This window comes from Atta colombica, unplaced genomic scaffold, assembly GCF_001594045.1.
Source record: "Atta colombica isolate Treedump-2 unplaced genomic scaffold, Acol1.0 scaffold96, whole genome shotgun sequence".
Lineage (NCBI taxonomy): Eukaryota > Metazoa > Arthropoda > Insecta > Hymenoptera > Formicidae > Atta > Atta colombica.
The window spans coordinates 1,576,463-1,602,758 of NW_017259590.1; the positions used below are offsets into that span (position 1 = coordinate 1,576,463).

At 35.1% G+C, this 26,296-nt stretch overlaps 4 protein-coding genes across 17 annotated transcripts; 3 read left to right on the plus strand and 1 right to left on the minus strand.

The window, feature by feature from the left end:
* Nucleotides 1–69: 69 nt before the first annotated feature.
* On the plus strand, nucleotides 70–3,342 carry LOC108693644 (targeting protein for Xklp2 homolog). 2 transcript variants are annotated; one of them, XM_018202686.1, is made up of 2 exons: nucleotides 70–354; nucleotides 1,043–3,342. In XM_018202686.1, the coding sequence occupies exon 2, from the start codon at nucleotides 1,159–1,161 to the stop codon at nucleotides 3,340–3,342; it is 2,184 nt and encodes a 727-aa protein (XP_018058175.1). In that variant the 5' UTR covers nucleotides 70–354; nucleotides 1,043–1,158. The 2 variants fall into 2 exon arrangements, with proteins under 2 accessions (XP_018058175.1, XP_018058176.1); XM_018202687.1 differs by having other exon boundaries at nucleotides 70–160.
* Nucleotides 3,343–4,343: 1,001 nt separating this feature from the next.
* Nucleotides 4,344–6,870, minus strand: LOC108693668 (mitochondrial import inner membrane translocase subunit TIM44). Its single transcript, XM_018202722.1, has 7 exons — nucleotides 6,787–6,870; nucleotides 6,161–6,313; nucleotides 5,858–6,103; nucleotides 5,573–5,777; nucleotides 5,366–5,508; nucleotides 4,905–5,268; nucleotides 4,344–4,824 (listed from the first exon to the last, which is right to left on the minus strand). Exons 1-7 carry the CDS (start codon nucleotides 6,787–6,789, stop codon nucleotides 4,577–4,579), a joined length of 1,362 nt encoding a protein of 453 aa, XP_018058211.1. The 5' UTR covers nucleotides 6,790–6,870; the 3' UTR covers nucleotides 4,344–4,576.
* Nucleotides 6,871–8,082: 1,212 nt separating this feature from the next.
* On the plus strand, nucleotides 8,083–21,845 carry LOC108693724 (chromodomain-helicase-DNA-binding protein Mi-2 homolog). 13 transcript variants are annotated; one of them, XM_018202822.1, is made up of 25 exons: nucleotides 8,260–8,298; nucleotides 10,525–10,572; nucleotides 11,111–11,202; nucleotides 11,724–11,846; nucleotides 12,140–12,430; nucleotides 12,531–12,824; nucleotides 12,907–13,158; nucleotides 13,742–13,904; nucleotides 14,011–14,196; nucleotides 14,318–14,507; nucleotides 14,645–15,018; nucleotides 15,097–15,266; nucleotides 15,353–15,578; nucleotides 15,677–16,140; nucleotides 16,255–16,708; nucleotides 16,897–17,214; nucleotides 17,380–17,688; nucleotides 17,795–18,063; nucleotides 18,305–18,414; nucleotides 18,560–18,746; nucleotides 18,983–19,249; nucleotides 19,363–19,641; nucleotides 19,722–19,969; nucleotides 20,342–20,627; nucleotides 20,712–21,029. In XM_018202822.1, exons 3-25 carry the CDS (start codon nucleotides 11,122–11,124, stop codon nucleotides 21,027–21,029), a joined length of 5,859 nt encoding a protein of 1,952 aa, XP_018058311.1. In that variant the 5' UTR covers nucleotides 8,260–8,298; nucleotides 10,525–10,572; nucleotides 11,111–11,121. The 13 variants fall into 13 exon arrangements, with proteins under 13 accessions (XP_018058315.1, XP_018058311.1, XP_018058305.1 ...); XM_018202816.1 differs by lacking the exons at nucleotides 8,260–8,298; nucleotides 10,525–10,572 and adding exons at nucleotides 8,305–8,669; nucleotides 21,146–21,845 and having other exon boundaries at nucleotides 20,712–21,021; XM_018202823.1 differs by lacking the exon at nucleotides 8,260–8,298 and adding an exon at nucleotides 8,305–8,480.
* Nucleotides 21,846–23,658: 1,813 nt separating this feature from the next.
* Nucleotides 23,659–25,408, plus strand: LOC108693651 (serine/threonine-protein kinase RIO3-like). The gene is made up of 4 exons (XM_018202694.1): nucleotides 23,659–23,987; nucleotides 24,271–24,455; nucleotides 24,521–24,627; nucleotides 24,761–25,408. The coding sequence occupies exons 1-4, from the start codon at nucleotides 23,887–23,889 to the stop codon at nucleotides 25,034–25,036; spliced, it is 669 nt and encodes a 222-aa protein (XP_018058183.1). The 5' UTR covers nucleotides 23,659–23,886; the 3' UTR covers nucleotides 25,037–25,408.
* Nucleotides 25,409–26,296: the final 888 nt, after the last annotated feature.

Genomic DNA, 26,296 nt, shown 5'->3' on the forward strand with positions numbered 1-26,296 from the left:
TAATTTTTGGAAATGTCAGAAAAAAGCTAATCTTTAAAGGTATTTTTTTTACTTATTAGACGTGTCGTTCGATGCTCATGCGCGAACTTCGAATCCAGCTAGCAACAACGCAGCCAATCCGAATGAGGCATAGAAGAATTCAAACTTGAATGAGTGTAACGTACGTTTGATTTTGTCGTTAGCTATTCTCGTGGAATGTTCGCTGGTGTTTCGCTCTGTCCCGCCTTCAAAGGTTCAATTGAATACGAGCTAAAAATAAGAGTAGAGATCGCAGGGAGAAGAAGTTTGAACACATGAGTTTTTTCGACGAACAGTGTGACAAGAGACGCAAATAATTGACGTAAATAGTTACGTGTGAGTACGTAGTACTGGCCTTTATTTTGATTCTGCAACAATTGTGTTGGATCTGCAAGACCTAATTATTAATTCATTCGAATGAAAACAATATAGAAAGCTATTCAGTTGCATAAATTTTTCTTTCTACTAAAATAAAATTATTTCTATTTAATTGTTTATAAAGGACATATATAAAACGTATCACATTATACAAAATTTTTTATTTTTGTCTTTGTATAAGGAAATTCTTTGTAATAGATTCAACATTAATGAATTAGAAATGATATTTAATCAACAATCTCTTTTTGAAGAAATGTCATTAGCTTTATAAGATTACTGTTGTGCTCTTTAGACTAATACAACTTTATATATGTAAACACTAAGATTGAAAATTGAAAAGTGTCTCAAAATGTCAAAGTTTTATATTTTGATATTTTGATATAATTATAATTCTCCAACAATAACATTCTATTTGCATTTACTTGTCATATTGTACATCAATTTTGCTTAAGAATGATTAATGAAAATATGGTTATAATTTAGAAATAAAAGTACATAAATAAAATAAGAGAAAAAAGATGTTAGTTATACTTTAAAATATATATTTTTTGTTATTTAATTGTTACTTATTGTTTATACTGTAATATTTATACTATACTAGATATATCTTTAGAATCATTTAAGATTTCATATTTTTATGTTGCAGATTATCATTAAGTATTATTGGATGGCATTTATATTTTGACGTATAGTAATTTTTTTCTTTATGACTTGATACTAATATATTTTGCGTGCACGCTATATATTTTACTGATTGACACAATGGAGGACCTTGATCTGCAAGCACCACAATGGGTAGATTTTACTGAGACTCAAAGTCCGATGCGGATGCAGGACTTCTTTGAAAAATCACATGCAATACATGAACGCATAGAGGATTTCTGTAACTCTGCTTCTGAGAATACAGAGAACATTCAGCTCATGTCTAACACAAATGTCATATGTGCTAGCACAGAGGCACAAACAGATTTAGAAATTATAAAGAGTACTCCTATCAAAATGGCTTCTCCGAAAAATGGTAATAATGAATTAGGAGAAACTACTTATGATCAAGTACTCAGCGATGCGATGAGGCAACTGGACCTTTGTAAAGTGCCACTTAAAAAAACTCGAGAAGCACTAAATAAAAGTACCCAGGAATCGACTGTTTTTAAGACACCGAATATGTCTAAAACCATTAAACCATCTAAAATTATCAATTGTCGTAGTGTACCGAATAAATACATTCACTCTGGACAAGATTCTGTGCAAAAGTCCACGAAAGTGAACAAGAATATCTGTATTTCAGTCACTAACATGTCTGAAAATACAAAAGAAATATCGGTTAATCATGCCTTATTTAAGCCTGAAAATCACAATGAGAATAATGTAGTAGAAGATTCTAAAAATAAGAAAGAAAAACAAGGTGAGGAGGAAGAGAATAAGAAATATAATGAAAAACATGAAAAAGACATTGAAAAATATAATGAAGCAGACAATAAGGAATATAACGAGGAAGATGATAAAGAGCGGCAAGATGAATCAAAAGGATCATCTGACAGTAAGAAAACCAAGGAAGAGAACAATCAAGACGATGTGGACGCTACAATCGAGTCAGGCAATCAAACACAATCTACGAATAAGCATTCAGTTCTTACCTGGTATAATCATAGACGAAGCTTACAAAAACGCAGAACATCGGTCAACAAGAAATACGTCAGTTTAGCGGAGGCAGTATCGCGCTTTCAAAACGAGACGCCCAAGCGTTTCCACAGTAGAAGTAAGGTGAATAACACGACTGGTATGCCACTGTCGAAAACAATGCAGAACCGTTTAAAACCAACGGTACCGATTTCACCAGCACTTATATCAAAGAACAGGTCGCGTCCTGTTACCGTGCTGAGCCGAGAAGAGCGCGAGAAACTAGAAATGGAAGAAATGAAGAAACATCAGATAAAAGCCAATCCGATACCATCTAATGTACTACGAGGCTCACGAGTGATGAAGAAGCCGACGGTAGTCGCGCATAATTCTACCGAATCCAATGGAAAAGTTCATGGTCCGAAGAATGTCACAAAATTGCTGGTAACTGATCCTTCAGGTCTCATTGTAGAACATGAGGAAATATCATTTTTTGGTGTACCAAAAGACATTGATATAACGAAAAACGTAACACGCATCATACCATTTAGCTTCGAGGCGCGCAATAAGGATCTACAGATAAAAAAGGAACAACGACTGAAGGATTTGCAAGAAGCTACTAAAACAAAGACAGAATTCCATGCCAGGCCAGTGCCAAATTTTTCGAAGCCACCAACACCACCGGCCAAACAGCAGCAGCAGAATAGAACAAAGAAATCTATCTTACCGTGTCCATTCAGCTTTGACAATCGAGACAAGAAAGTATTTGAAAGAAAGGAGCACTTAGTGAAACAACTGCTCGAAAAGGATAAGCAAGCGCGTGTATTCCGCGCGAATCCGGTACCAGTCTTCAAACCTGTAATGGTTCGTGGTAGATCCAAAGAGAATCTTTCAATGAAGAACAAGAAGATTGTAAGCGAGCAAGCGGAAGATCAGGAAAACAAAACGCCGAATATTGATTCTTTAAAGGCAGAGAAGAAGAATGTAGAGAAGGCGAAGAGCACAGTTTACACTGTTGATAAACAAAAAGCACCATTAAAAGCTTATCCGCTGAAATTAAATACTGATAAACGGGCGAAGGAACGATATGAGTTTAACGAGAAGATGAGGCGTAAGGAAATGGAAGAGGAGACAAAACGTCAGGAAGCAGAACAGAAGAGACTCGAATCTGAGAAATTAATGAAAATAGAATTACGCAAGTTATCGGAGGTGAAAGCAAGACCGATGCCAATGTACAAATCGCCAGTTATTCTTAAAGCGACAAAAAAGCTGACCAATCCACAGAGTCCTGCATTTGCGAGTAAACTTAAATCGAAGCAAATATGAACATGATGTTGATTAGAATATTTCGGTTGAAAAAAATTATATAATATTGTGACTCGCTTATATATTTATATAAAGATTACACAGTATAATGTTATGAAGAATATGAATAAAAAACGTAGTTTATATATATCATTCTTATAAGGTATTCCTTTTATCTACATGCATGATTTTATTTTAAATAGAAAAAATAATACTATAGTCGTTTGTTCGCAGGATATCATTTTATTCCGTTTCAATCCAAACCGACTCTTATAATATTCTTTAAAAAATAATCAACAGCTCTCTTTATAATTTAAACGTATGCTATAATCATTCATTAATATCAGCTTGTACATATGTACATTCATATATATAGTTTTATTACAGATGCATTTGTTAATATATTCAAACTAATAGATTCTCATATCCATCTCGTGCTGTACACAATTACAATAATATATTTTAAATATGATGAAAACATTTTCAGTTTTTGAAAAACTTTTCAACAACTGCAATATCTGTAATTATTCTTCTTATTTTAATATTAAAAAAATAAGATTTTTATCATTTCGTCAATAAAGCACAATCTATTATTTTTTTGTTTATAAAAATTGGCTTATTCTTGTTTTATAATTGACAATAAATATTATATAAAAATTATATAAAAAATATTATACAAAAATTAATTTTAATACTTGCCAATTTGCAATATAAATTCTTTTAAATATTAATTAATGTTTTTTCTCGAAATTGAATATAAGAAATACGAAAATTTTATAAATAAAGTACATAACACTAATTGGCAATTAAGTAATTATACTTAACTTCTATTATATGCACTATTAAATCTATTAAATGGATATTATCTTAATTATGATCTATTTTTAAATAATTACAAGTTGTATGGCAAAGTGTATCACACTACGTGATTTCGATGCATTTACAAATATATTATCTTGTAAATAACTTAGCACGTGTATATACTTAGATCAAATACAATTAAAATTTACAGATATTGCGTTGCTAAAATTTTGTGTACATACATAAACATTCCAATTTACAGGAGATACGTTATGTATTATTATATGTATACTAGATCGGTAATCATTTAATACGATCGTTAAAGAATTCTTGATACGTTCGATCATATTTTTAATATGAATAATAACAGTAATGTACACGAATGACATTACTACACGACGATTCCACGTAGCCGCGTAAACTTTGAATAGTTAGTTTATGTTGTTCGTTCACACTATACCAATTGTTCCGAACTGGTGGCACTGAGATCTAATAAACGCCACGCGGCCTTGGGATTAAGTTCCGTTCGATCGCGACACAATACCCAAACGTAATTGACACGCATAACTTTCTGGGGATCTCCCTCAATCACTTCGTTCTTGAAGTTTTTCACGCACATGATTTGTTGAGATTGAAAGCTAATTATTAAAACCGGTCCCTGTTCCATCATCTTTCCCATCACTAGATCTACATTGTCGATATCTGTAATTGATATTCCTTTTTTTACTTTTCACAATTTCAAAGTATCGTATAATTAATGAATATTATGTATAAATATGTACCTAGAATTTTACTATCCGAATAATGGCCTAATTTCTTAACTTCCCTATGTGGTTGCGAGATTATATTGTATGGTCCTTCATGACACCAGTCTTTCAGAATCTCAAGTTCACCTCTAATCATCGCCTCGAGAATATTCGGGATAAAGTCGGTTTCGCAGTCTTTCAAGAACTGTATTTTACTAAAATTGGGATCCAGCTTGCAGATCTCTGTAAGTGTCTCCGATAGCTCGGTCTTTTGAAATAGCCCACCTATAATGTCCGAAACCTTATCCGTAAGCAATCTGGAAGCGCGTAGTACAGCATTATCTGACTCGTCGAATTTCGTCTTCCAATCCATTACTTTATTCACGTATGGATTATTATCCTTTAAAAGAACATTCGATATCGTTAAATAGAGGCATTTGTTAATACCCATTTATACATTATATAAAGTTTATTACAAAACATTGTCCATAAAGTACCTTAAAATTTTCCCAAGCATTGGCAAACATGTAGTCCTTGTGCATTTCCACACCTGTCGTTTTTTGGTCAGGCATAATTTCTCTAGGTTCTATTGGTACTTCGTTTCTCTTTCTTAGCTTTTTAGGTGGAACGTAAACTTTGCCTGCATTAAGCAATAATGAAATTTAACCACTCTATTCTCTGTCTATTCAGCCAAATCTATCTACCTAGAATTCCATGTTGGTCAAGTTCATTCCGTACGGCCTCTGCGGTGTGTGATATAGTTTGAAATGCACCTGTCTTACCAAGTGCTTGGCGTTTTTCAGAAATCGTTTCCGCCGCTCCTTTGGCCGATTTCGTTATCTCTTCGCCCAACTGGCCAGCACGTTTGCCTAATTCAGTCTTACTTGCCTCCTCGATAACTTCTTGCATCTTTTAAACATAAACTCGCTTAATTATACATGTGTAACATAACATATATTAATATACATGAGTTAATTGTAGATATGTACCTTTTCTTTAATTGTATCCAGTTTTTCTTTGATCACTTCTGAACTTTTGCTGGCTTCAGATTCAACAGCTTGGAATTTTTGTCGTGCTGTTCGTAACGCTTCTGATTGTTCCAGTTTCTGAGCTTCTTCTCTAAACTTTTTTAATGATTCTTTCATTTCTTTATTTTTCTGCATCTCCTGCTTGATATTCTCAATTAACTGAGATAGAAAGCTTGGCCGTCGTGCCGAATTCGAATACAGTCGAAGCTGCAAAATCATTACTGCTTATCATTGATATAACTTATTTGCATAGCAGGAACTTACCGACTGCATTTGTGCATTGAGCAATTCCACTGATGTCGATGGAAACATAGGCGATAGTACACGTTTCCTCGAGCCATCTCTCAAGCTTCTTGTTGATCGTACCAATCTTGAAGCTCCTTTTAAACTCACCCTACATGATGCAACGTTCTGCAACTGTTGAATCAATTATAATTCTTGCTTTGAATGACAATTGTTCAAATAATTTTATTGGCAATCAAGCGTACGTGTGAAATCTTTTATTTTGTTAGCATTCAAACATTATTCGACAATCACGCTGAACAATAAGTCTTATTGAGAAAACGTGCATCGTTCGACATAGAAGTTTTACCGGCAATGCGATGCGTGAAATAGTCATAAATGCAATTGATGCATTTTCGCGAACAAAGACAATTCCGCGAATCATTGCGAATCACTTTAATGATCGTGCAATATCTCACAATCATGCGGATGAGTCTAACAGAAATTTCCAAAGGAAAGATAACCTTAGTTAATGATAAAAACCACCGGTTTTTGCAAATGTGATCGTGAATTTATGCACAATTTACGAATAATGCAGGCGTGGCGTTTCGTTTGTGAAATCGAATTATCGAGTGACAATGGTTTAGTTAGTAATACAATTTATTTACCATTTTACGAAAGATTTGTCTATATATCCGGCAAAAGGTCCTCGTGAATACGTCGATGCTGACGAATTGTTCGATTACGTCCTCTGCATCGGAAAACGGCAAACTAATGCTAAGATTGTTCATCTTGTTTTCCCTAGAAAAAGCAATGCTGCCAATAGGTCTATTCGCGTTCCATGAAATCCCCAAATATTCTTGCACTTAAAATGAGATAGATACATATTTTGTTTTGAAAAGAGAGAGAGCGAAGATGTCGAATACCAAAAGTGCAAACAACGCAAACAGATCTATTGTATAACGTTGACTGCGTTCAGCAGAGGGCAGAGCAGGCGGCTTTACAACTTTGTAAAATTCTTTAATGCCATTGGTTCTTGCTTTTGGTTCCTTATGGATCTAAATATATAAACCAATCGTATTGAACAATTTTACAAAGTTGCAAAGCTGCTTTCTCTACTGAGAGCAGCCGTCCCTAAACAATGCAGCTAACACAAAAGGAAATTAGTAATTAATGCAATTACTGTTAAAATTGCAATGTAATTGCGAATATTCGCAGTAAAAAGAATCATCTGCAGGTCCCTACGATTTTTGAAAAATAAAATAAAAATTTATGTTGAAATGAGAAAAATTAGCGACGATACCAAGTACAAAAATTACAAGTAACGCGAACAAATTTAATATTCTGCAAGAATATTCATTATATATTTTCTCGACGGTTTTCCTGTCGCTAATCTAATTTGTAATGCGTAGAAATTTTGTTTCGAATTAAAATTAAATTGATTCGATCTTAAAGAACAGAGAAAGGAGAGAAAACGCCAAACGGATGCATCCTGAACGCATTAATTTAACTGATTTAACGCAATTTCGCGCGGTTTCTCAAAGAACATTTTCAGAGAAATGGCAAAAAACGTTCGATAAATTATTCGATATGATCATAAGATACAGAGAACGCAAAAACGGTTCTGACGTGGCAGTATAATAGGCAGGTAGAAAGATAGAAAAGATTAAAGAGAGGAAGAGAGAGGAAAAGGAAGGACAGAGAAGAAACTGTGCTTTGTTGAGGAGAGACTCGCGTGCGGATCCGACAGACGGTTTTGGCCGCACTCCAATCGTGATGCCATAATGGCATTGCCATTTTGCCACTTCGCAGACGCTTACGGCACGCTACGTCGAATGGAGGGGGACAGGTGGGGATGATTGTTGGGAAATCGCGCCGCTTGAGTACGGTTGTTGAATGGTACGTGTAGTGCCGAGTGTTTGGCAGATTATCCCCACTTATCCCCTCCACGTGTCATAACGCGCTGTAAGCGTCTGCGAGATGGCATCACTTCACTTTCGGACGTGAAGAGTGACAAGGAGAAGAAAGGAAAAAGAGAGAAAGAGAGGTATAGAAACTGCGAGGGAAACGACGGCGAGAGGAGGTGGAATAGAGAACGAGGGGAAACGACGAATCGCGCCGGCGGGTGATGGTAAGACGGTGGCGAAAGAGCAGCATTCGTCGTTGTTCGCCGTAGATCGGTAGGATATATACCTAATATACGGAGCGTCCCGAGTGACGGCATTGACGGCACGCCGCCACACGCCGTACTGTCGGAGTCCGGAGCGTTGTCCGTGACGGCATTGATGTTGCATTTCCGTGGCGTTTCTACGCGCCCGTGAGAAAAACACGGTGGTGAACAGCAGTGAACGGACGTGTGAAGGTAGAGAATACGAGAAGGGCAAGAAGCGGCGTCATCGAAATCGCGAAACGTCGTACTTCTCGTCGTTGTCATCGTGATTGTCGTATCTTGTCGTCGTCGTCGTCGTCGTCGTTATCGTTGTTCTCGGTGCCGAGAAGCGGACTCGCTGGGGTATGGCGTCGGACGAGGAGATGGACGAAAACTATGCGGGTGAGAGTACGAGAGAATTGTGCGATGCGAGCAAGAGTATGAGAGAGAGAGAGAGAGAGAGAGAGAGAGAGAGAGAGAGACAGAGATTACGCGCGCGAGAATGGCACCGGGGTGATCGCACGAGAATCGTTTGGTGTACTTATATATGTATAGCGCTCGTGGGACGCGCGCTTTTTCGTCCCATCAATGGCTGCCGTATCAATCACTCCGATGCCATGCCGGGTTCCCCGGATTTCCCTGGATTTCTTGTTTTTCATTCTGATTGTCAAGACGATTGTCAAAATCTTTCCAACGCCGGTGGAAGGACACCTTTCCGCCAAAGAGAAAGAGGATGGCAAGTGACATCGACACGAGAGCGTGCACATGGTGTACGTTCCATCTCTTTCTCTCTTTCTCTGTACGTGTCCGGCATTTAGTAGCTCGATCAACTCGCTCTCGTGTTTACTACTCGTCAGCGCATTCCTTTCGTTATAGAGGAATCGAAATTCCATTGGCGAAAAGAAGAGAGAAAGAGAGAGAGAGAGAGAGAGAGAGAGAGAGAGAGAGAGAGAGAGAGATGCATGTTTCGATAATATAGTGATTTTTTTTGTAGTTCCGAATCGTCGCATTTGTTTGTTTTTCTTTCAATCTGCCGGGCTCGATTTCCGATTTATCGCGTATCTCGTCCGAGAACGCTCGTCGTCGTCGTCGTCGTCGTCGTCGTCGTCGTCGTTGTCGTCGTCGTCGTCGCGCGCGCTTGCGTAATCATAATTATAATATTCATAGACGAGTTACGGAATATTGCGAGTTACAAAAATCGAACGCAGCCATGGTCGTTGATTTGCAAATCTAACATGGTTGCACGGCGCCCGTGCACTTGTGGTAAGCGGTAATGACTGATGAAGCGAACTTAGACGACTTATCTCCGTTCGATCTTCGCGGTCTCGCAATGGAAAACGCTCGGCCGTGCGAATTAACGTTCGCGAGTTCGACGTCTCTCGGGCGTCACGAAAACGGTTCCCAATCGACTGGGACATAATTGCATTTGCGCCATGTTACGACGCGTTCGCGCGAAAGAAGGGAAAAAGAAAAAAACACCGAGTTATGGATCCGCATTTCACGTACACGCGTCGCGTCGCTGTGTGCGACGTGCACGCACGCAGGGACACGCAACACACACACGCGCGCGCGCGTGCGAACGCGCGACAGCCGGCGTCTAACCTCCACCGTCGCATAAAGACCCAGTAAAAATTCACCCGAGTGAACGGATTTCATTTTGCGTTCAGATCCCATGTCCTTCGGCGGAATCGTCAAGCCGGCGGAAATTAAACGCGCCGACGTCGCGCGCGCGTAAAACGCGTGGCGTAAATACATATATACATGCGCGCACACACACATTTACAAACGCACGCACATACACGCACAGAACGCGCGTGTGTGCGCGGCGTACGCGCGCCCGTATGTCAAATGTATGTAGCGTACGTATGGCCCTATTAAAGAAAATGGCGGATGTACACTCGCGGATGAGGCACTCGCGGAACGTTGATTAGTTCGAATTCGTCCTCCGCGTTTGCGAGGAAGTGAGTCTCGTGCCGGTGCCGATCGTGGATCGTGAATCTCGCGTACGATTCGCCGCCCTTGCCTCTCTTTCACCTTCACATCGATGTACCTTTGCCAGATTCTCGCCCGCGCTCTCGCCGTGTATACATAATTAAGGACACCGCGTCGCGCAGCGCGATTGATTCGGTCGTTGCCGTGTACACCTTTGCGAGCCGAGGTTCCTTTACTGATAATTTACGGCACGAATAAAATTCGAATTTAATCACATTGTTTTACTTCGATACTGTTTAATCCATTTCTCTAATTATTAACTTAGGTGGAAAATTTACGGCTCGATTAAAGAATTTGGATCGTGATTCATAAGGTATAATGTGTAGTATATGTAGATAAGAATTGTTGCATTCATTGGAAAGAAAATTTTTCCATAGTGGAATTAGAGTGAATATAGATATTTTTTATAAAAAAAAGTATAAATCGTCATCACATTACCATATTTTCATATTGCTGCTCTTAGAAAAAAAAAATGACTTCTTTTTTATATTTACAAGATGTTGTTTTGTACAGATGCAAATATGATTCAGAATAGTGATATTAGTTACTAAGGCCTTTGTTCTGTAATAAGCCATTACTTAAATTTTAAGTCTTAAGCCATAAGAAAGCCATAAAGAAGTTACAATTATTATACAGTTATTATTCTTTTTACATTTGAAAGTAGAAAGCCTATAATTCAATCTTTAACAACGATATCAATGTTATATTGTCATTACACAGGTTTTTGTAAGACAAAAAAGTTGCATAGCAACAGTAAACATTACTGACACTGTCCTTGAGAATTATAGAATAGAAGCTTAAGATAGAAGAGATTTCACAATGATAAATTTGAAAATAAACATGTCTTTTAGGAGAGGATGACATGGACGAGACTGGAGGACAAGTATCAAATGTTGGCCAGCAAGTAGATGGATCATCTGACGCTGAAGAATCTCAAAGACTTGTAAGTTTTACATTTTATAGCATTAATAAGTTTGATGCTTAATAATACTTACGAGCGACTTGGACCAAAGACCCTGATTAATTTAACTCAGTTGTTAACTGGACAGGCATCACTTAAACATGATTTTTCATTATCTAATTTACTTGTAGTTAAGCTTACCTGATGTTTTATCCAATAGACTTCATCCATGACATCATCATAAATGATCCTATTGGATAAAATATTAGATTAAGCCTAATCCCAAGTTAACCAGATAATGAAAAACCAGACCTTAAAATTAAATCTTTTTACTACATATTTTTATTGATTAATAGTTTTATTCATATTAATAAAATGTTTAAGTTAATCAGAGTTTGGTCAAAGTCGCTTTATAATTCATAATCACGAAGATTATATGCTCTCATCTTTTATTTTTGTAATGATATCTTAATAATGATATCTGAATATTATAGTATTCAATATCCAGAAGAAATTAAAGAATTTAGAAGAAGAATTTAAAACATAAAAATTATTCTTTACAGGAAGAAGATGATGATTACGAACCAGAAGAGCGAAAAAAGAAGAAGGGGAAAAAACGAAAAGCACGTAGCGAAGATAAAAAAGGAAAGAAAAAGAAGAAAAAGAAAAAATCCGATTCTGGAGATGTAAGGAAACATTACTGCATAATATATCTTTATATAATTTAGTTAATACTTAATAAAATCCGACAGGAATGATAAGCCAACTTCTGCATTTCATTTGCAGTGCAAATACATATCTGTACTTTACTATATTTTATCTCCTACAAATAACATTTTGTAATGAATTTCATAATACGCATATAAATATCAATTATGTTCGGATTTTTTCAATATTTTAATAATTTTATAAGGAATTTCGTCTTTGATAAAAATTCATAGTTTTTTGCTAATTTTTAATACTTTACATAAAATTTTAGGAAAGTGATTTCGGTGGCGGTGAAGCGGGTGACGCGGCTGGTGAAGATAGCGACTATGCAGTTAATAGAAAAAGCAGAAAATCGTCGTCTAGAAAATCTTCCAGCCATAATACATCGACCACTCAGAGTCAAGAACCTACAACAGGCATGCCCACGATCGAAGAAGTGTGCAATACATTTGGTTTAACAGATGTACAAATTGAATACTCCGATGCCGATTTTCAAAATTTAACGACGTACAAACTGTTTCAACAACATGTCAGACCACTCTTGGCAAAAGAAAATCCGAAAGTGCGTACATTTTTACATATCAATCTCGTACAGTATACAATACAATAGTTATCACTTATTATTATACTTACTTAAATAATTTTTGTTCTTATATAATTAGGTCCCAATGTCAAAACTTATGATGTTGGTGGCAGCCAAGTGGCGCGATTTTTCTGAATTAAATCCACATACGCAACCAGACGCAGATGTGTCATCCACAAATGTAGATGATGATAGTAGAAACGCTAGAACTAATCGGGGTGGTGCTATGCAAGAAGCCGAAGAAGAGGAGGAAGATGACGAGGACAGTGATAGAAAGAGAAAATCACGAGGTTCGAGAGCGAAAAAAGGGAAAAAGGCATCGAAAGTACCAACGCTTAAGATTAAGCTTGGGAAACGTAAACGAGGCAGTTCGGTATGTGCTCTATTTCTTATTTGATTGTATTTCTCGATGGAGACTCGAGATTTTTTATTTAAATCTTGATTAAATTATTTAGGACGAAGAAGCAGAAGGTAGTGCTGCTGGTTCTGCAGCGGATTCAGACATGGAGTTCGAGCAAATGTTGGCTGATGCGGAAGAAACTCCGGGTGCTGAAGGTAACAAAGGCAATGTTGAAGAGAGTGGGGTAGAACCTCCAGCTGAACCGCCAGTTCGCAGAAAGGCAAAAACCAAAATCGGCAACAAAACTAAGAAAAAGAAGAAGACAAAGACAACTTCCAAGTTCCCGGATGGAGAGGAAGGTCTCCAGGTAGAGTTAAGCAGCATCTGCTTATGCGTTCATTGTTGTTTTAAACGTGCTTGCAATCATGGACTGTCACATAATAGTTATCCTCATACTAAAAGCTTGGAAATTTATTTATAATTTGCTAGTCGGCGCATGTCTAATCATTATGCTTGTTAATATTATCACAGCTGATAATCTTTTTATAATTTCTATTTGAATATTTACATACAAATCTTTCCGATATAAGGCTATCTTATTGATAATTGATTGATAGCTAACGGGATAAATTTTTAAATTTAATTAAGAGGGAATATATCACCTTTTTAATATGTGCAAAATTTAAAGGTAAAAATATATATTATGTATGTGCAAGTGGATATTTAGAGAACTTCAAGAACGCATATGCTACGTTGACTTACTCTGCCTTAAAATAATTATAAACGTTTCTTCCTTTTACAATGTTTAAAGTCGCATAATCATTTTAACATTGCAACATGCTTAATTATACATCACATCTTAATTTCATTAATACATCTTGCATTATTATATGAATTATTCTGATCAAAATGGAATAATTATTTTCCAAATTTCTTTTTGCTTTCTATAGACTGACCACCAGGATTATTGTGAAGTATGTCAACAAGGCGGCGAGATTATATTGTGCGATACATGTCCCAGAGCATACCATTTAGTGTGCTTAGAGCCCGAAATGGAGGAAACACCAGAAGGAAAATGGAGTTGTGCTCATTGCGAAGGAGAAGGTATTGCAGGTACCCATGTCCTCCCATACCATTGCCTTCAATCTCCTTATTCCTTTCTAAAACTTTCCACTTATCATTCAGAAAACGACAACTACAGTTATATTTGCACTATCAGGTGCAGCAGAAGACGACGATGAACATATGGAATTCTGTAGAGTGTGCAAGGATGGCGGAGAATTATTATGCTGTGACAGTTGTACGAGCGCGTATCATACGCATTGTCTGAATCCTCCTTTATCAGAGATTCCTGACGGCGATTGGAAATGTCCTAGATGCTCTTGTCCACCATTAAGAGGAAAAGGTATGTCATTACAAGTATGATACATCTCTTTAGTAATTTTATATTGATTGTAGATAGCAGAAACGATATTTAAAAGTAAACACAAATATGTAGTCTCTTAGTAATTAAATTGCTTTTTTAGTGGCAAAAATATTAACTTGGAGATGGAAAGAGTGCTCAGATACTCCATCGGAGGAACCCTCTACGAGCAAGGCTGCACCTAAGCAAAGAAAAATGCGTGAATTCTTTGTTAAATGGGCCGATATGTCTTACTGGCATTGCGATTGGATAACAGAATTACAACTTGACGTTTTTCACCCTCTTATGTACAGGTACATAAATGTTTGCAGCGATATTATTCACGTAATTTTACACACACACACACACACACACACACACACACACACACACACATATATATATATTTATATATATATATATTGTATATGATACATTGTTGTATGATTAGGAATTATTATCGTAAATATGACATGGATGAACCACCGAAGTTGGAGGAACCGTTGGATGAAAGTGATTCTCGTGTGAAGCGTTTGAAAGAACAAGATGGTGCCACTAATAGGGACGAGTACAATTTGGAGGAACGTTTCTATCGTTATGGTGTGCGTCCAGAGTGGCTGGTGGTTCACAGGGTGATCAATCATCGATTGCAAAGAGATGGCAGGGCTACGTATCTCGTGAAATGGAGAGAACTCGGTTACGACCAGGCAACGTGGGAAGATGAACATGAGGACATCCCTGGTTTGAAACAAGCCATAGAATACTATCTAGATCTCAGAGCCGCCAATTGTTGCGATGTTAGTTCGTCACGTAAAGGGAAAAAAGGTGAGAGAGATACTTAATTTACTATTCGACACTATAAAGTGTCTTGTGCTTTTATAAAAGAAATAAAATGCAATTTAGGTAAAGGCAAGAAATCAAAAACACGCGAGTTAATTGATGATGAGGAAAGGACTCCAAAACGATACACACCACCGCCGGATAAACCTACAACGGATCTCAAAAAGAAATACGAAAGACAGCCAGAGTATTTGGATCAGACCGGAATGCAATTGCATCATTATCAATTAGAGGTAAGTTTTAAATTCTATTTTTTTGCGCGCGGAATCTCTTTCGAAAATCTCTATTTGCATTACATTTCTACAATCTTAATTTATAGGGTCTAAATTGGTTGAGATATTCATGGGGCCAAGGCATAGATACGATTTTGGCCGATGAGATGGGTTTGGGAAAAACTATTCAAACCATAACATTTTTATATTCCTTGTACAAAGAAGGCCATTGTAAAGGGCCCTTTTTAGTCTCTGTTCCTTTGTCTACTATCATTAATTGGGAACGTGAATTCGAGACTTGGGCACCTGACTTTTATTGTGTTACTTATGTGGGTTGGTATCGTCTTCTATTTTAAAAGTTTATTTGAAAAGTTTTGACATGCATTTAAAATATTTATATTAGTGGTAAAATTTTTTTTGTCTTTATTTAGGTGACAAAGACAGCCGTATCGTGATTCGTGAAAATGAATTGTCATTTGAAGAAGGTGCCGTGCGTAGCGGACGCGCCTCTAAAATCCGATCGTCTTCGATTAAATTTAATGTCTTGCTTACAAGTTACGAACTAATCTCCATAGATTCAGCGTGTTTAGGCTCCATTGATTGGGCTGTTTTAGTCGTGGATGAAGCTCACAGATTGAAGTCTAATCAATCGAAATTTTTTAGATTACTAGCTTCCTACAATATTGCGTATAAACTTTTGCTGACTGGTACCCCACTACAAAATAATTTGGAAGAATTATTCCATTTATTGAATTTCTTATGCCGTGACAAATTCAATGATTTAGCTGCGTTCCAAAATGAATTCGCGGATATTTCAAAGGAAGAGCAAGTTAAGAAGCTACATGAAATGCTTGGCCCGCATATGTTGCGGAGATTGAAAGCTGATGTATTGAAGGTTGGTAATTCTGTATAGATTATATTACTACACTATATGAAAATTTTACAATCCAAATCACATAATCATAATTAGTGTTCTTATATTAGCATTATAACAATCATATTTCTTTAGAATATGCCTAGCAAATCTGAATTTATTGTCCGTGTCGAATTATCGCCGATGCAGAAAAAATATTACAAATACATTTTAACGAGGAACTTTGAAGCTCTCAATCCAAAAGGAGGTGGTCAGCAAGTATCATTGTTAAATATAATGATGGATCTCAAGAAATGCTGCAATCACCCATACTTGTTCCCCGCTGCATCACAAGAAGCACCGACTGGACCAAACGGAAGTTATGAGACATCGGCTCTAATTAAAGCAGCTGGTAAATTAGTTCTCTTGAGTAAAATGCTGAAGAAACTGCGAGATGATGGACATCGAGTTCTTATATTCTCTCAAATGACTAAGATGTTAGATATCCTTGAAGATTATTTGGAGGGTGAAGGATACAAATATGAAAGAATAGATGGTAACATAACGGGTGCGCAACGTCAAGAAGCCATCGATAGATTTAACGCTCCTGGCAAGTATTTTAAGATTAATTTATATATTGATTATTTTTTTATTCTGTAAGATGATTCTTATTTTTTTTAAATTAAAATTTTAAAATAAATTATAGATTGATTTTTATTTTCGAGTCTACTAATTATAATGAAATATAGAAAAGAAAAAAATATTTTTATCTACTTTTAATGAAAAATTCATTCACAGGTGCACAACAGTTTGTCTTCTTGCTTTCTACGCGCGCTGGTGGTTTAGGTATTAACTTAGCAACGGCAGATACTGTGATTATTTATGATTCCGATTGGAATCCACACAACGATATCCAAGCGTTTAGCAGAGCTCATAGGATAGGCCAGGCCAACAAAGTTATGATCTACCGATTCGTCACACGTAATTCTGTGGAAGAAAGAGTAACACAAGTAGCTAAGCGCAAGATGATGCTCACTCATTTGGTTGTACGACCAGGCATGGGCGGCAAAGGCGCCAATTTCAGTAAACAAGAGCTTGATGATATTTTACGTTTTGGTAAGCTCTCTAACCTTTAATTATATTGCTGTTAATCAATAAACTAATAATGAAACAATTCGATTATATTGAGTCGATTGCTATCAAACAATTCTTTTCAAGCAGTCATTTATCTTAATATAATTACGATAAATTTAATTATTTATTTTGGAAATTTGTTTCCAGGTACGGAAGAATTATTCAAAGAAGAAGAGGGTAAAGAAGATGAAGCTATACATTACGACGACAAGGCTGTCGCCGAATTATTGGACAGAAGTAAAGAAGGTATCGAACAGAAGGAGAATTGGGCTAACGAGTACTTAAGTTCCTTCAAGGTTGCCTCGTACGTAACAAAGGAAGGTGAAACAGAGGAAGAAGCAGATACAGAAATAATTAAGCAAGAAGCGGAAAATACAGATCCAGCGTATTGGATCAAGCTGCTTAGACACCATTACGAGCAGCAACAGGAAGATATCGCTAGAACACTTGGAAAAGGTTTGTTTGCGTTGATATAAATGTATACATATTAAAGTAACTGTTAAACATTTGAAATTCTATTCGTACACGTATTTTCTAATATATCCAATTATTAAAATCGTAGGCAAACGAGTACGAAAACAAGTTAATTACACGGATGGTGGTGTAACCGGCGACCAAGGCGCAAGAGATGATCAACCATGGCAGGAGAATCTGTCGGATTATAATAGTGACTTTAGCGCGCCCAGCGATGATGATAAGGAGGATGATGACTTTGATGAGAAAGGTGATGGAGACTTGTTATCTCGCAGAAGCAGACGAAGACTAGAGAGACGTGATGAGAAGGACAGACCTCTGCCACCATTACTTGCCAGAGTAAATGGAAATATCGAGGTTGGTTTTTATTTAAGGAAAATATATGATATACACATTTACTAATACTTTCGAAAATTTCAAATAAAATTAAGTAAATCAGCAGGAAAGAAACAATCGCAAATGAGACAGTCAAAATAACTGTTGACTTTAATAGAAAGAATCTTACGATTTAAAAAAAAATATAACAAAATAATTTTGCTCAAAATAAGAGTTGTATGTATCTATTATATTTTTGCGTACTCTATGTATATTTTTACAGGTACTAGGTTTTAATGCTAGGCAACGGAAAGCATTCCTCAATGCAATTATGCGTTATGGAATGCCGCCTCAAGATGCTTTCAACTCTCAATGGCAAGTCAATGGCGTTTTGTAAGATTATTATTGTCTTTTACAATTTTTTTTAATAAGAATGATTTGTTGATGTTATATTAGCATTATGTCTTTGTAACAAAATAAAAATATTTTGCTTTTTTGTTTACTATATATTATTCAAATTCTTTTATTAAAACTTTAGGTTGGTGCGCGACCTGCGTGGCAAATCCGAGAAGAATTTCAAAGCCTATGTTTCTCTTTTTATGAGACACCTCTGCGAACCAGGTGCTGATAATGCAGAAACATTCGCTGATGGTGTTCCACGAGAAGGTCTCAGTCGGCAGCATGTATTAACGAGAATTGGCGTTATGTCCTTGATTAGAAAGAAGGTACAGTTATTGAATCATCATTCATCATTCGAACTGCACGCCGAATTGATTTTCTGAACTTCTAAAATATAATTAAACTACTATAATAAAATTTAAGTATTTCTCTGAGAAAGACAGTTTTTATAAAGATAAAAAAATGATTCTCTGGTTATAAGAATTGTCACATCAAAAAAATTTGTAGTCATTGTCTCCAATTTCATAATAATTCAAAAAATGCCATGCATATGGTATTATAGGTACAGGAATTTGAGCACATCAATGGCTATTATTCAATGCCGGAGATGATACGTAAACCAGTAGAACCTGTCAAAGTCGGAGAGGCAATTGGAGATGCAGCGACAGGTACTAGTAGCACTAGTGCTACTCCAGCCACTTCGAATGCTCCTAGCCCTAGCCCCGCTGCCACACCAACTCCGACTTCTGGTACAAGCAACGAGACTAATAAAGCGAATTCTGATTCATCTGAAGTTAAGGAATGTAAGGATGAATCAAAGGATAAAGAGGTTAGTTGGATAGTTTTTTATCGTGAAAGTTATCGTTTATTTGTTTAACGAGAAAATGCTTTAAGTTATCACTTCTCATAAATATATTAATAAATAATTATTGTTTATTTTAGAGTGGTGATGCAAAAGACTCAAAGGAAGATTCGAAGAATTCTAAAGAGGAGGAGGAACCAAGTTCCGAGAAAGACAAAGAAAAGGAGGATTCTAAAAAAGAAGAGAAAGATGCTGAAACGGAGAGTGCAGACAAGGAGAAAGATAAATCTGATGTAAAAGATGAGAAAACTGCAACGAAACATGATGATAAAGTGGAGAATAATGAGAATAAGAAATCCGAACCGGAAGAAGATGTTGTTATCGTTAAGGATGATGAAGAAGAAGTTGAAAAACGAGAAGTATGTATTCATACAGAATTATAAAAGGATTATATCTATTTTCATTTTATCAGTTTAATTTATATCGATTTCTTTTCTAGGAGAAGGATAACAAAGAAAAGGATGTCAAGGACTGTGATCAAGAAGTGATGAAACCTAAACGTAAATTTATGTTTAACATAGCTGATGGTGGGTTTACGGAATTGCATACGCTTTGGTTGAATGAAGAAAAGGCAGCGGCGCCCGGCCGTGAATACGATATTTGGCATCGTCGACACGATTATTGGCTTTTGGCGGGTATTGTCACGCATGGTTATGGGCGTTGGCAAGATATTCAAAATGATATTCGGTAATAGAAGTTTTTTTTAATAAATAGTTATTTACTTATTGTGTTTAGATGCACATTTATCAGAAGTGTCAAAAAGGTTACTGTCATCAGTATAATGATAATGTATCAGTGTGTTCCTTATCCTGATGAAGTGAAACGTTGGAATTAGCAATAGATCATAACACGACGATAACTTGCAAACTTTTTGGCCCCTCTGATAATATCTAAAAATATCCATGAAAGCCTAAAAGTGTACACATTTACCTTTGTAACTCTAAATTACAGAATAAAAGTTCTGATTGTAGTTTTAATGTTATGATGTGACAATATTGATTATTATGATTCAACATTCCTTTTATTTCTACTTATATTAAATTATTATGCTTATTATAGATTCGCAATTATCAACGAGCCATTCAAGATGGACATGGGAAAAGGTAACTTTTTGGAGATCAAGAACAAGTTCCTAGCAAGGCGTTTTAAACTTTTGGAGCAAGCTTTGGTAATTGAAGAACAATTGAGGCGAGCTGCCTACTTGAATCTCACACAGGATCCTAATCATCCTGCCATGAGTCTTAATGCGCGATTTGCTGAAGTTGAGTGTCTTGCTGAATCCCATCAACATCTTAGCAAGGAAAGTCTCGCTGGTAATAAACCAGCGAATGCTGTGTTGCATAAGGTTCGTTCAACTAATCCAAATATTTTATATGCGAATAATTTCCTAACGCTCTGAGATGTCATATATGTGATTTTCATTTTATAGGTGTTGAACCAATTGGAAGAATTGTTGTCTGATATGAAATCGGACGTGAGTCGTTTACCAGCAACTCTGGCTCGCATTCCACCAGTTGCTCAGAGACTCCAAATGTCGGAGAGGTCAATATTAAGTCGTTTGGCAGCTACGGCACCCGGTGCCACTAGTTCTCAAACCGGACAGGCTGCATTGCTGGCTCAACAGTTCCCGGCCGGTTTCTCCGGAGGACAGTTGCCAGCCACTTTCGCAGGTGCTGTTAATTTCGGGAATTTTAGACCACAATACTCAGTTCCAGGGCAACCACCGCAAGGCTTTACAGGTTCGTGATAAAATAATGATAAAGAAAGTGTGAAAGTTATACTCTCTTTGTAATAATATCATTAATTACTCATAATTTCTTTGATGCAATACAATCTTTATAACAAGATAATTGTGTCTTACAGCCTGAATGTTAAGTGTTGGATCACAGTGGCTCAAACATGAACTCAAAATAGCGCAAATTGAACTGTCTCGCGAGAATCATTTGCGCTGTAACATTATTTTTCGTAAATTACAGTTTTTAGCTGAATTTTTCTAGAAAAAGGATATGAAGAGATTTCCAGGTGAAAACGTAATATTTTACAAATCGAGTTGCATTACTTCTGTATTTATTACGTATACATTCGGCATCTAGATTCAAGATTTCACATTCTCTGTATTTATACATGCGTTCTTCATAGGAAATATCGATATAGATTATTTTCTTAAGTTTTTTTAAGGATTTGATTTACATCCTTTTAGCTCTTAATGTGTATTGCACGTAGAAACATAAAACGAGTACATTATTTACTTAAGTCTATTTAAGACCTTTTAGTTTATAATGTCAAACTTCTCCACATCGTCACTTTTAAGGTGCTCTAATTCAAACACAATTTATCACTTGTAACTTATTCACGAAATTTGCGATAATAGGTTACGCGTGAGCGGTAAACTTTTAGAACATCCACGATACTTTAAGGCCTTTATTTCTAATTGTACGTTCACTATGGTGAACAACGGCAATCACTTTATGCGTCAAGACTGACATTTGGACAATGTAGCTAAGAAACTTTTGCTGCATAATGCACTTATCGTAATGCATGGGTTGTAGAATTTCGATACCTGCAACGGATTTTCTTTTTATAACTTTATTTTTTAATTTAATTGTTAAGAAATGGAATATCTCCCTTATTTTTTTGACAAGAAAAGAAAAATGAGGATCATCTTAGATAGATTCTCTTTTTGATGGCATTTTTTATCATTTAAGAGAGAATGAATCATTTTTAGTGTTCTAGTGAAAGAACAAACTTTCTTTATATATATTAAGATTGCATTAAGATTATATTAAGATAAGGGACAAAATATGCATTTCGACATTCGAGAACTAATATAGACTGCAGTTTAATATAGACTGCAGTCTTTATTCTATGTGTGAACGTATCGAACCATCGATAATGTATCTCTGTATATATAATGATTTATAAAAAGAAAACATCCAGGTAATTATAATCACTAGATTTGTTAATTGTGAGACATTCATGCCCCATGCATTACCGTAGAGTGAACTAATGTAATCGCAACAAGATACCGACGATCTTAACTAAATGTATGCGTATTCAGTCTTTTCTACCCAATTTCGAAAACCAGAATCACTTTAAATTTTCGTTAATGAACTCGCCAAATTACTGTTTTTTGGCATAAGTTTCCAAGATCGGTTTAGAGTTTAGCTATGGAATTTGAAAGACAATTTGAGGAAAAGCCGATGGGAGTGAATGGAATATTATTAAAAAGAAAAAAAAGAATCGTTTGTGTATGTACTAGATCTACTGAAATAAATTAATAATAATTAGAATTGGATATATATATTTATCCTCGAGCTTCTAGCATAATAATAATATTTGATATATGCAGCAATTTAAAAAATGAAGATGCATCTTCTAAATGAATACAAAATTAATATGAAGATGTGTGCGCAGAACATTTTTTATTTTTTAAATATAATTTCTGTTATACAAATTTTTAGAATTAATTTTTAGACTGATAAATACTGCAACCTTTTTATCGATTATGCTCTTAAGAACATTGTCGATTTTCAAGACTTTTGAGAAATTTTTCTGAAAGTATAAAGAATTCTTACAATTTTTTAGATAATACATTCTTGGCAATCATGTTCTACTAATGCGCACATTCGTTCGAATTAAATGTAAATGATAACAATTAAAATGATGTTAAATAAAAATATATTCAATTATTAGACTAATCAGTTATCGTCTCTGTAATAATATATACACTTTACAACATGTATACTACGTAATTTTAGTAATGATTTGATATCTATTTATTTATACATATCTTTTGTCTATTAACAAAACTTAATAAAATTTTCAATAAATAAATATTAGTAAAATTATATATATTGATATATCAAAAACAATTAACCATGGTTAAATTTAATTGATTTTGACATGATATTTTTATTTATTAATTTTATTTTAAATGCTCTCCATTTGGTGATACAAATCAACACAAGCATCATTCCGTTTCTGTTACTTTGAAATGCAAAGAAAAATAGAACGACGTTTGTATCGATTTATTGTTACTAAATGGAAAGCATTGTTCGATTGTTATCATTTACATATTACAGTTATCTGTGCGGTAATTGCATAAAGAAATGCAATTTTATTTACACGTATACGATGATATTGTGTCGTGTGTGAATACATATATATATATATATTAAAAATTGAGAGATTACATTCTTATCGATTAGCGGTAATATTAATGCCTTTTCAATTTTTGGCAATTATATTCTCTTTTTCACATTTCCATCAAATGGTAATTATCAAAACTTTTGAAAGAAGAGAAACGCAACACTGTTTTATCTACTCGATATGTCTTCGGGTGTGATGTAAGCAGTATCTATTTCGTCTACTTGATCTATTTACATCGTGATCTCGACAGTCTCGGGGTGTCGGGGGGGGGGACGTTCTAGACGGTCTCGTATCGTGTAATAAGAAGAAAAGTGTTTTAAATAAGGGGGGATATCTTGAAACTCGTATTTATCTTAAATCTCCTTCCACCTCATATTTATCTCCTCTTCTTCTGTTTGTGCGACATCGTGGTGTCGTATTCATACAATTTCAGCTCATTCCGGTCGATTACAGTAATGGCAACTCCAAAAGTATGGGCGAAAATACAACCTCTGGAGAGTCCTGTTAATTTACTGGATATTACAACGGAACAATTGGCCGCGAGCATGCAGGAGAGGTAAGTATCGCTTGCGACGAGTCCATTTATCTTTAGCGAAGATTCTTCGTATATAAGTAGGTTTTACAAAATTTTCAACTTTTCATTAACAGTTTATGCTAAACTTAAATATTATAATGTATATTGTAAAAACTTGATAATTTTCTTATGAAATATGTACGCGAAATATGACTTTCATTTTATATCATAAAAATAAAACGTTTAACGTTCGTTTGTTAAAGCACAGAACTGGAATGTTTATACAATGTAATTTTTATGTCTAAAGTAATTTTTGTATTGCAAGGGAACTGAAGAAACGTTTTGACGAGGATAACGTGAATATAATGGATAAGACGATGGGAGAAACGTATGATGCAAGTGATACTGGCAACGATGAAGTCATAGCATATTTGTTACAAACTCAATTTAGTCGCGAGTACGATACGATGTTGAAGCGTACAGAAGAGAAGTTCAATCGTGACTCAAAAGGTGACAAGAAATATATCAATTTCCTTGTCTACGTTATTATTTCAAGTTATTCTTCCTTATTTCAGTGAGCATCTCATTTAGCAATTACCGCAGCTCTTTGTACAATATCAAGGATGAAGATAATGCAGATTTTAATGTAGACGACAATAATAGGGATTTTGATCGATTTGTCGTAAGTTTACTGTGCAGTGTTATAAACATAATTCATAAGATATATACATGCAAATTAGATACTGCATAGATTAAGAATTTGTTTACATTAACAATATATTAACATATAAAATGATAATACATTGTTGTTTCAGAGCATAGAAAAAGAGTATGCTTCGATACCACGCTGCGGTTACAAAAAGATGGGAAAAGATTCTAGGATTGTTACGAAGCATGACATCTTAATGTCTTCCAGGATTAATGCTTGCCGATTATTACAGTTCCCACCAGGAATTCATACGGGAGACACGGGTGGTTTTGATGTTAAATTGAATAATAAAGTATACAACTCCTTGCTCACTCATAGTCGGGCGCAATATTCCAAGGAGAGGGCAAAAGTCTCGCCAAAATCGAAAACTCATTCGAAATAGAACTTAATACCTGACAGTTTTCTTCCTAAAGCAGTATTCTGTACTTCGTTAATGCACGATATATATCTCCCTTGATATCTTGTTTTACTAAAATATTAATAAATCAATTTAAATTATCATTTGAAAATTATTTCGTATAATGTAATTATCAATTTCCTACTTTTAGTAATAGGCAACATTTATCAATGATTCATAATCGCTAACAATGTACAGAATATCTGTGTTCATAATCTGCAATTGTTATTTTTATGCCCACTTACTGTAAATACGTCAGGATAATTGCACAACATAACGAAATGATGAGTTTGTACATAATTCAGTTAAATGTACATTTAAAAATTAAAAAAATAAAATAAATCTAGCAACTAGAAACATTGCTCAGAACTGAAATATATCCTTTATAATATATATCTCAGCAACATAAAAAAAAAACAGAATTTATCAGATGTAAAACAGGAAACAATTGTGTAAAATTGTGAAACAATATTGTCATTGTTCTGTAAGTAAACATGACTAAACCAGTTGAATAATCGATAAAAAATTCAATGCTTTTTTTATCAGGTATATCAAACATACAATTAGGCGAGCTACACATTTTTTTCGTTAAATTAAAATATTATATAATACTTATAACTGATTAAAATAGTCAAAAATTTTCTATCAAAATCTATGTGGAATTTATTCATGGAATTTATTAATTAATTAATTCTCTTGATATCAATTCTTATTCTGGATCACGAAAGTATCAAACGAATACACTTGCTAATAAAGAACCAATTGCACAATGAACATATATTAAAAAAAAACTTTGCTTTCCCCCTTACATATATTTAATTATATATTTGGACAAATTCGGTATATGTCACAGGGAAATAAATAGATAAATTTATAGGAGTGTGTTCAGACAGATGTATCCTTGAAATTCATCATAAAATGTACGTATCACTTTTTATATATATATATGACACCGTTTAGCATTAGTGTCAGAAGATATAAAAGAAATTTGTTGTAATTTTTTTTACGAAATCGTTTTGTTACACAAAAAAAAATTTAATATATTCCTATCTATATATTTTCTTTTTTTTTAAATATATGAAATGCATTTTTTAATAAATGCGGTGGTCAAAATACCGATTGTTAATTTAAATAAGCTGCATGTATAGACACATTTTTCCCCCTTTTTTTGATTCCTATCTTTTGGTATATTTCGTGTAATTATATTTTTCATCCAGTAAAGTCTCACATAAAGTACTAGAATGT

What these genes read in the sequence shown, in the direction of transcription:
- LOC108693644 (XM_018202686.1), top strand. Translation starts at nt 1,159, where the DNA reads ATGGAGGACCTTGATCTGCAAGCACCACAATGGGTAGATTTTACTGAG.
- LOC108693668 (XM_018202722.1), bottom strand. An exon ending in TGGATACAATTAAAGAAAAG is followed by an intron (nt 5,778 to 5,857) that starts GTACATATCTAC and finishes TATGTTTAAAAG; the next exon opens with ATGCAAGAAGTTATCGAGGA. An exon ending in ATGCTTGGGAAAATTTTAAG is followed by an intron (nt 5,269 to 5,365) that starts GTACTTTATGGA and finishes GTTCTTTTAAAG; the next exon opens with GATAATAATCCATACGTGAA.
- LOC108693724 (XM_018202814.1), top strand. Translation starts at nt 8,633, where the DNA reads ATGGCGTCGGACGAGGAGATGGACGAAAACTATGCGG. An exon ending in GATGGACGAAAACTATGCGG is followed by an intron (nt 8,670 to 11,110) that starts GTGAGAGTACGA and finishes CATGTCTTTTAG; the next exon opens with GAGAGGATGACATGGACGAG. An exon ending in AAAAATCCGATTCTGGAGAT is followed by an intron (nt 11,847 to 12,139) that starts GTAAGGAAACAT and finishes ATAAAATTTTAG; the next exon opens with GAAAGTGATTTCGGTGGCGG.
- LOC108693651 (XM_018202694.1), top strand. Translation starts at nt 23,887, where the DNA reads ATGGCAACTCCAAAAGTATGGGCGAAAATACAACCTCTGGAGAGTCCT. An exon ending in GCCGCGAGCATGCAGGAGAG is followed by an intron (nt 23,988 to 24,270) that starts GTAAGTATCGCT and finishes TTGTATTGCAAG; the next exon opens with GGAACTGAAGAAACGTTTTG. An exon ending in GTTCAATCGTGACTCAAAAG is followed by an intron (nt 24,456 to 24,520) that starts GTGACAAGAAAT and finishes TCCTTATTTCAG; the next exon opens with TGAGCATCTCATTTAGCAAT.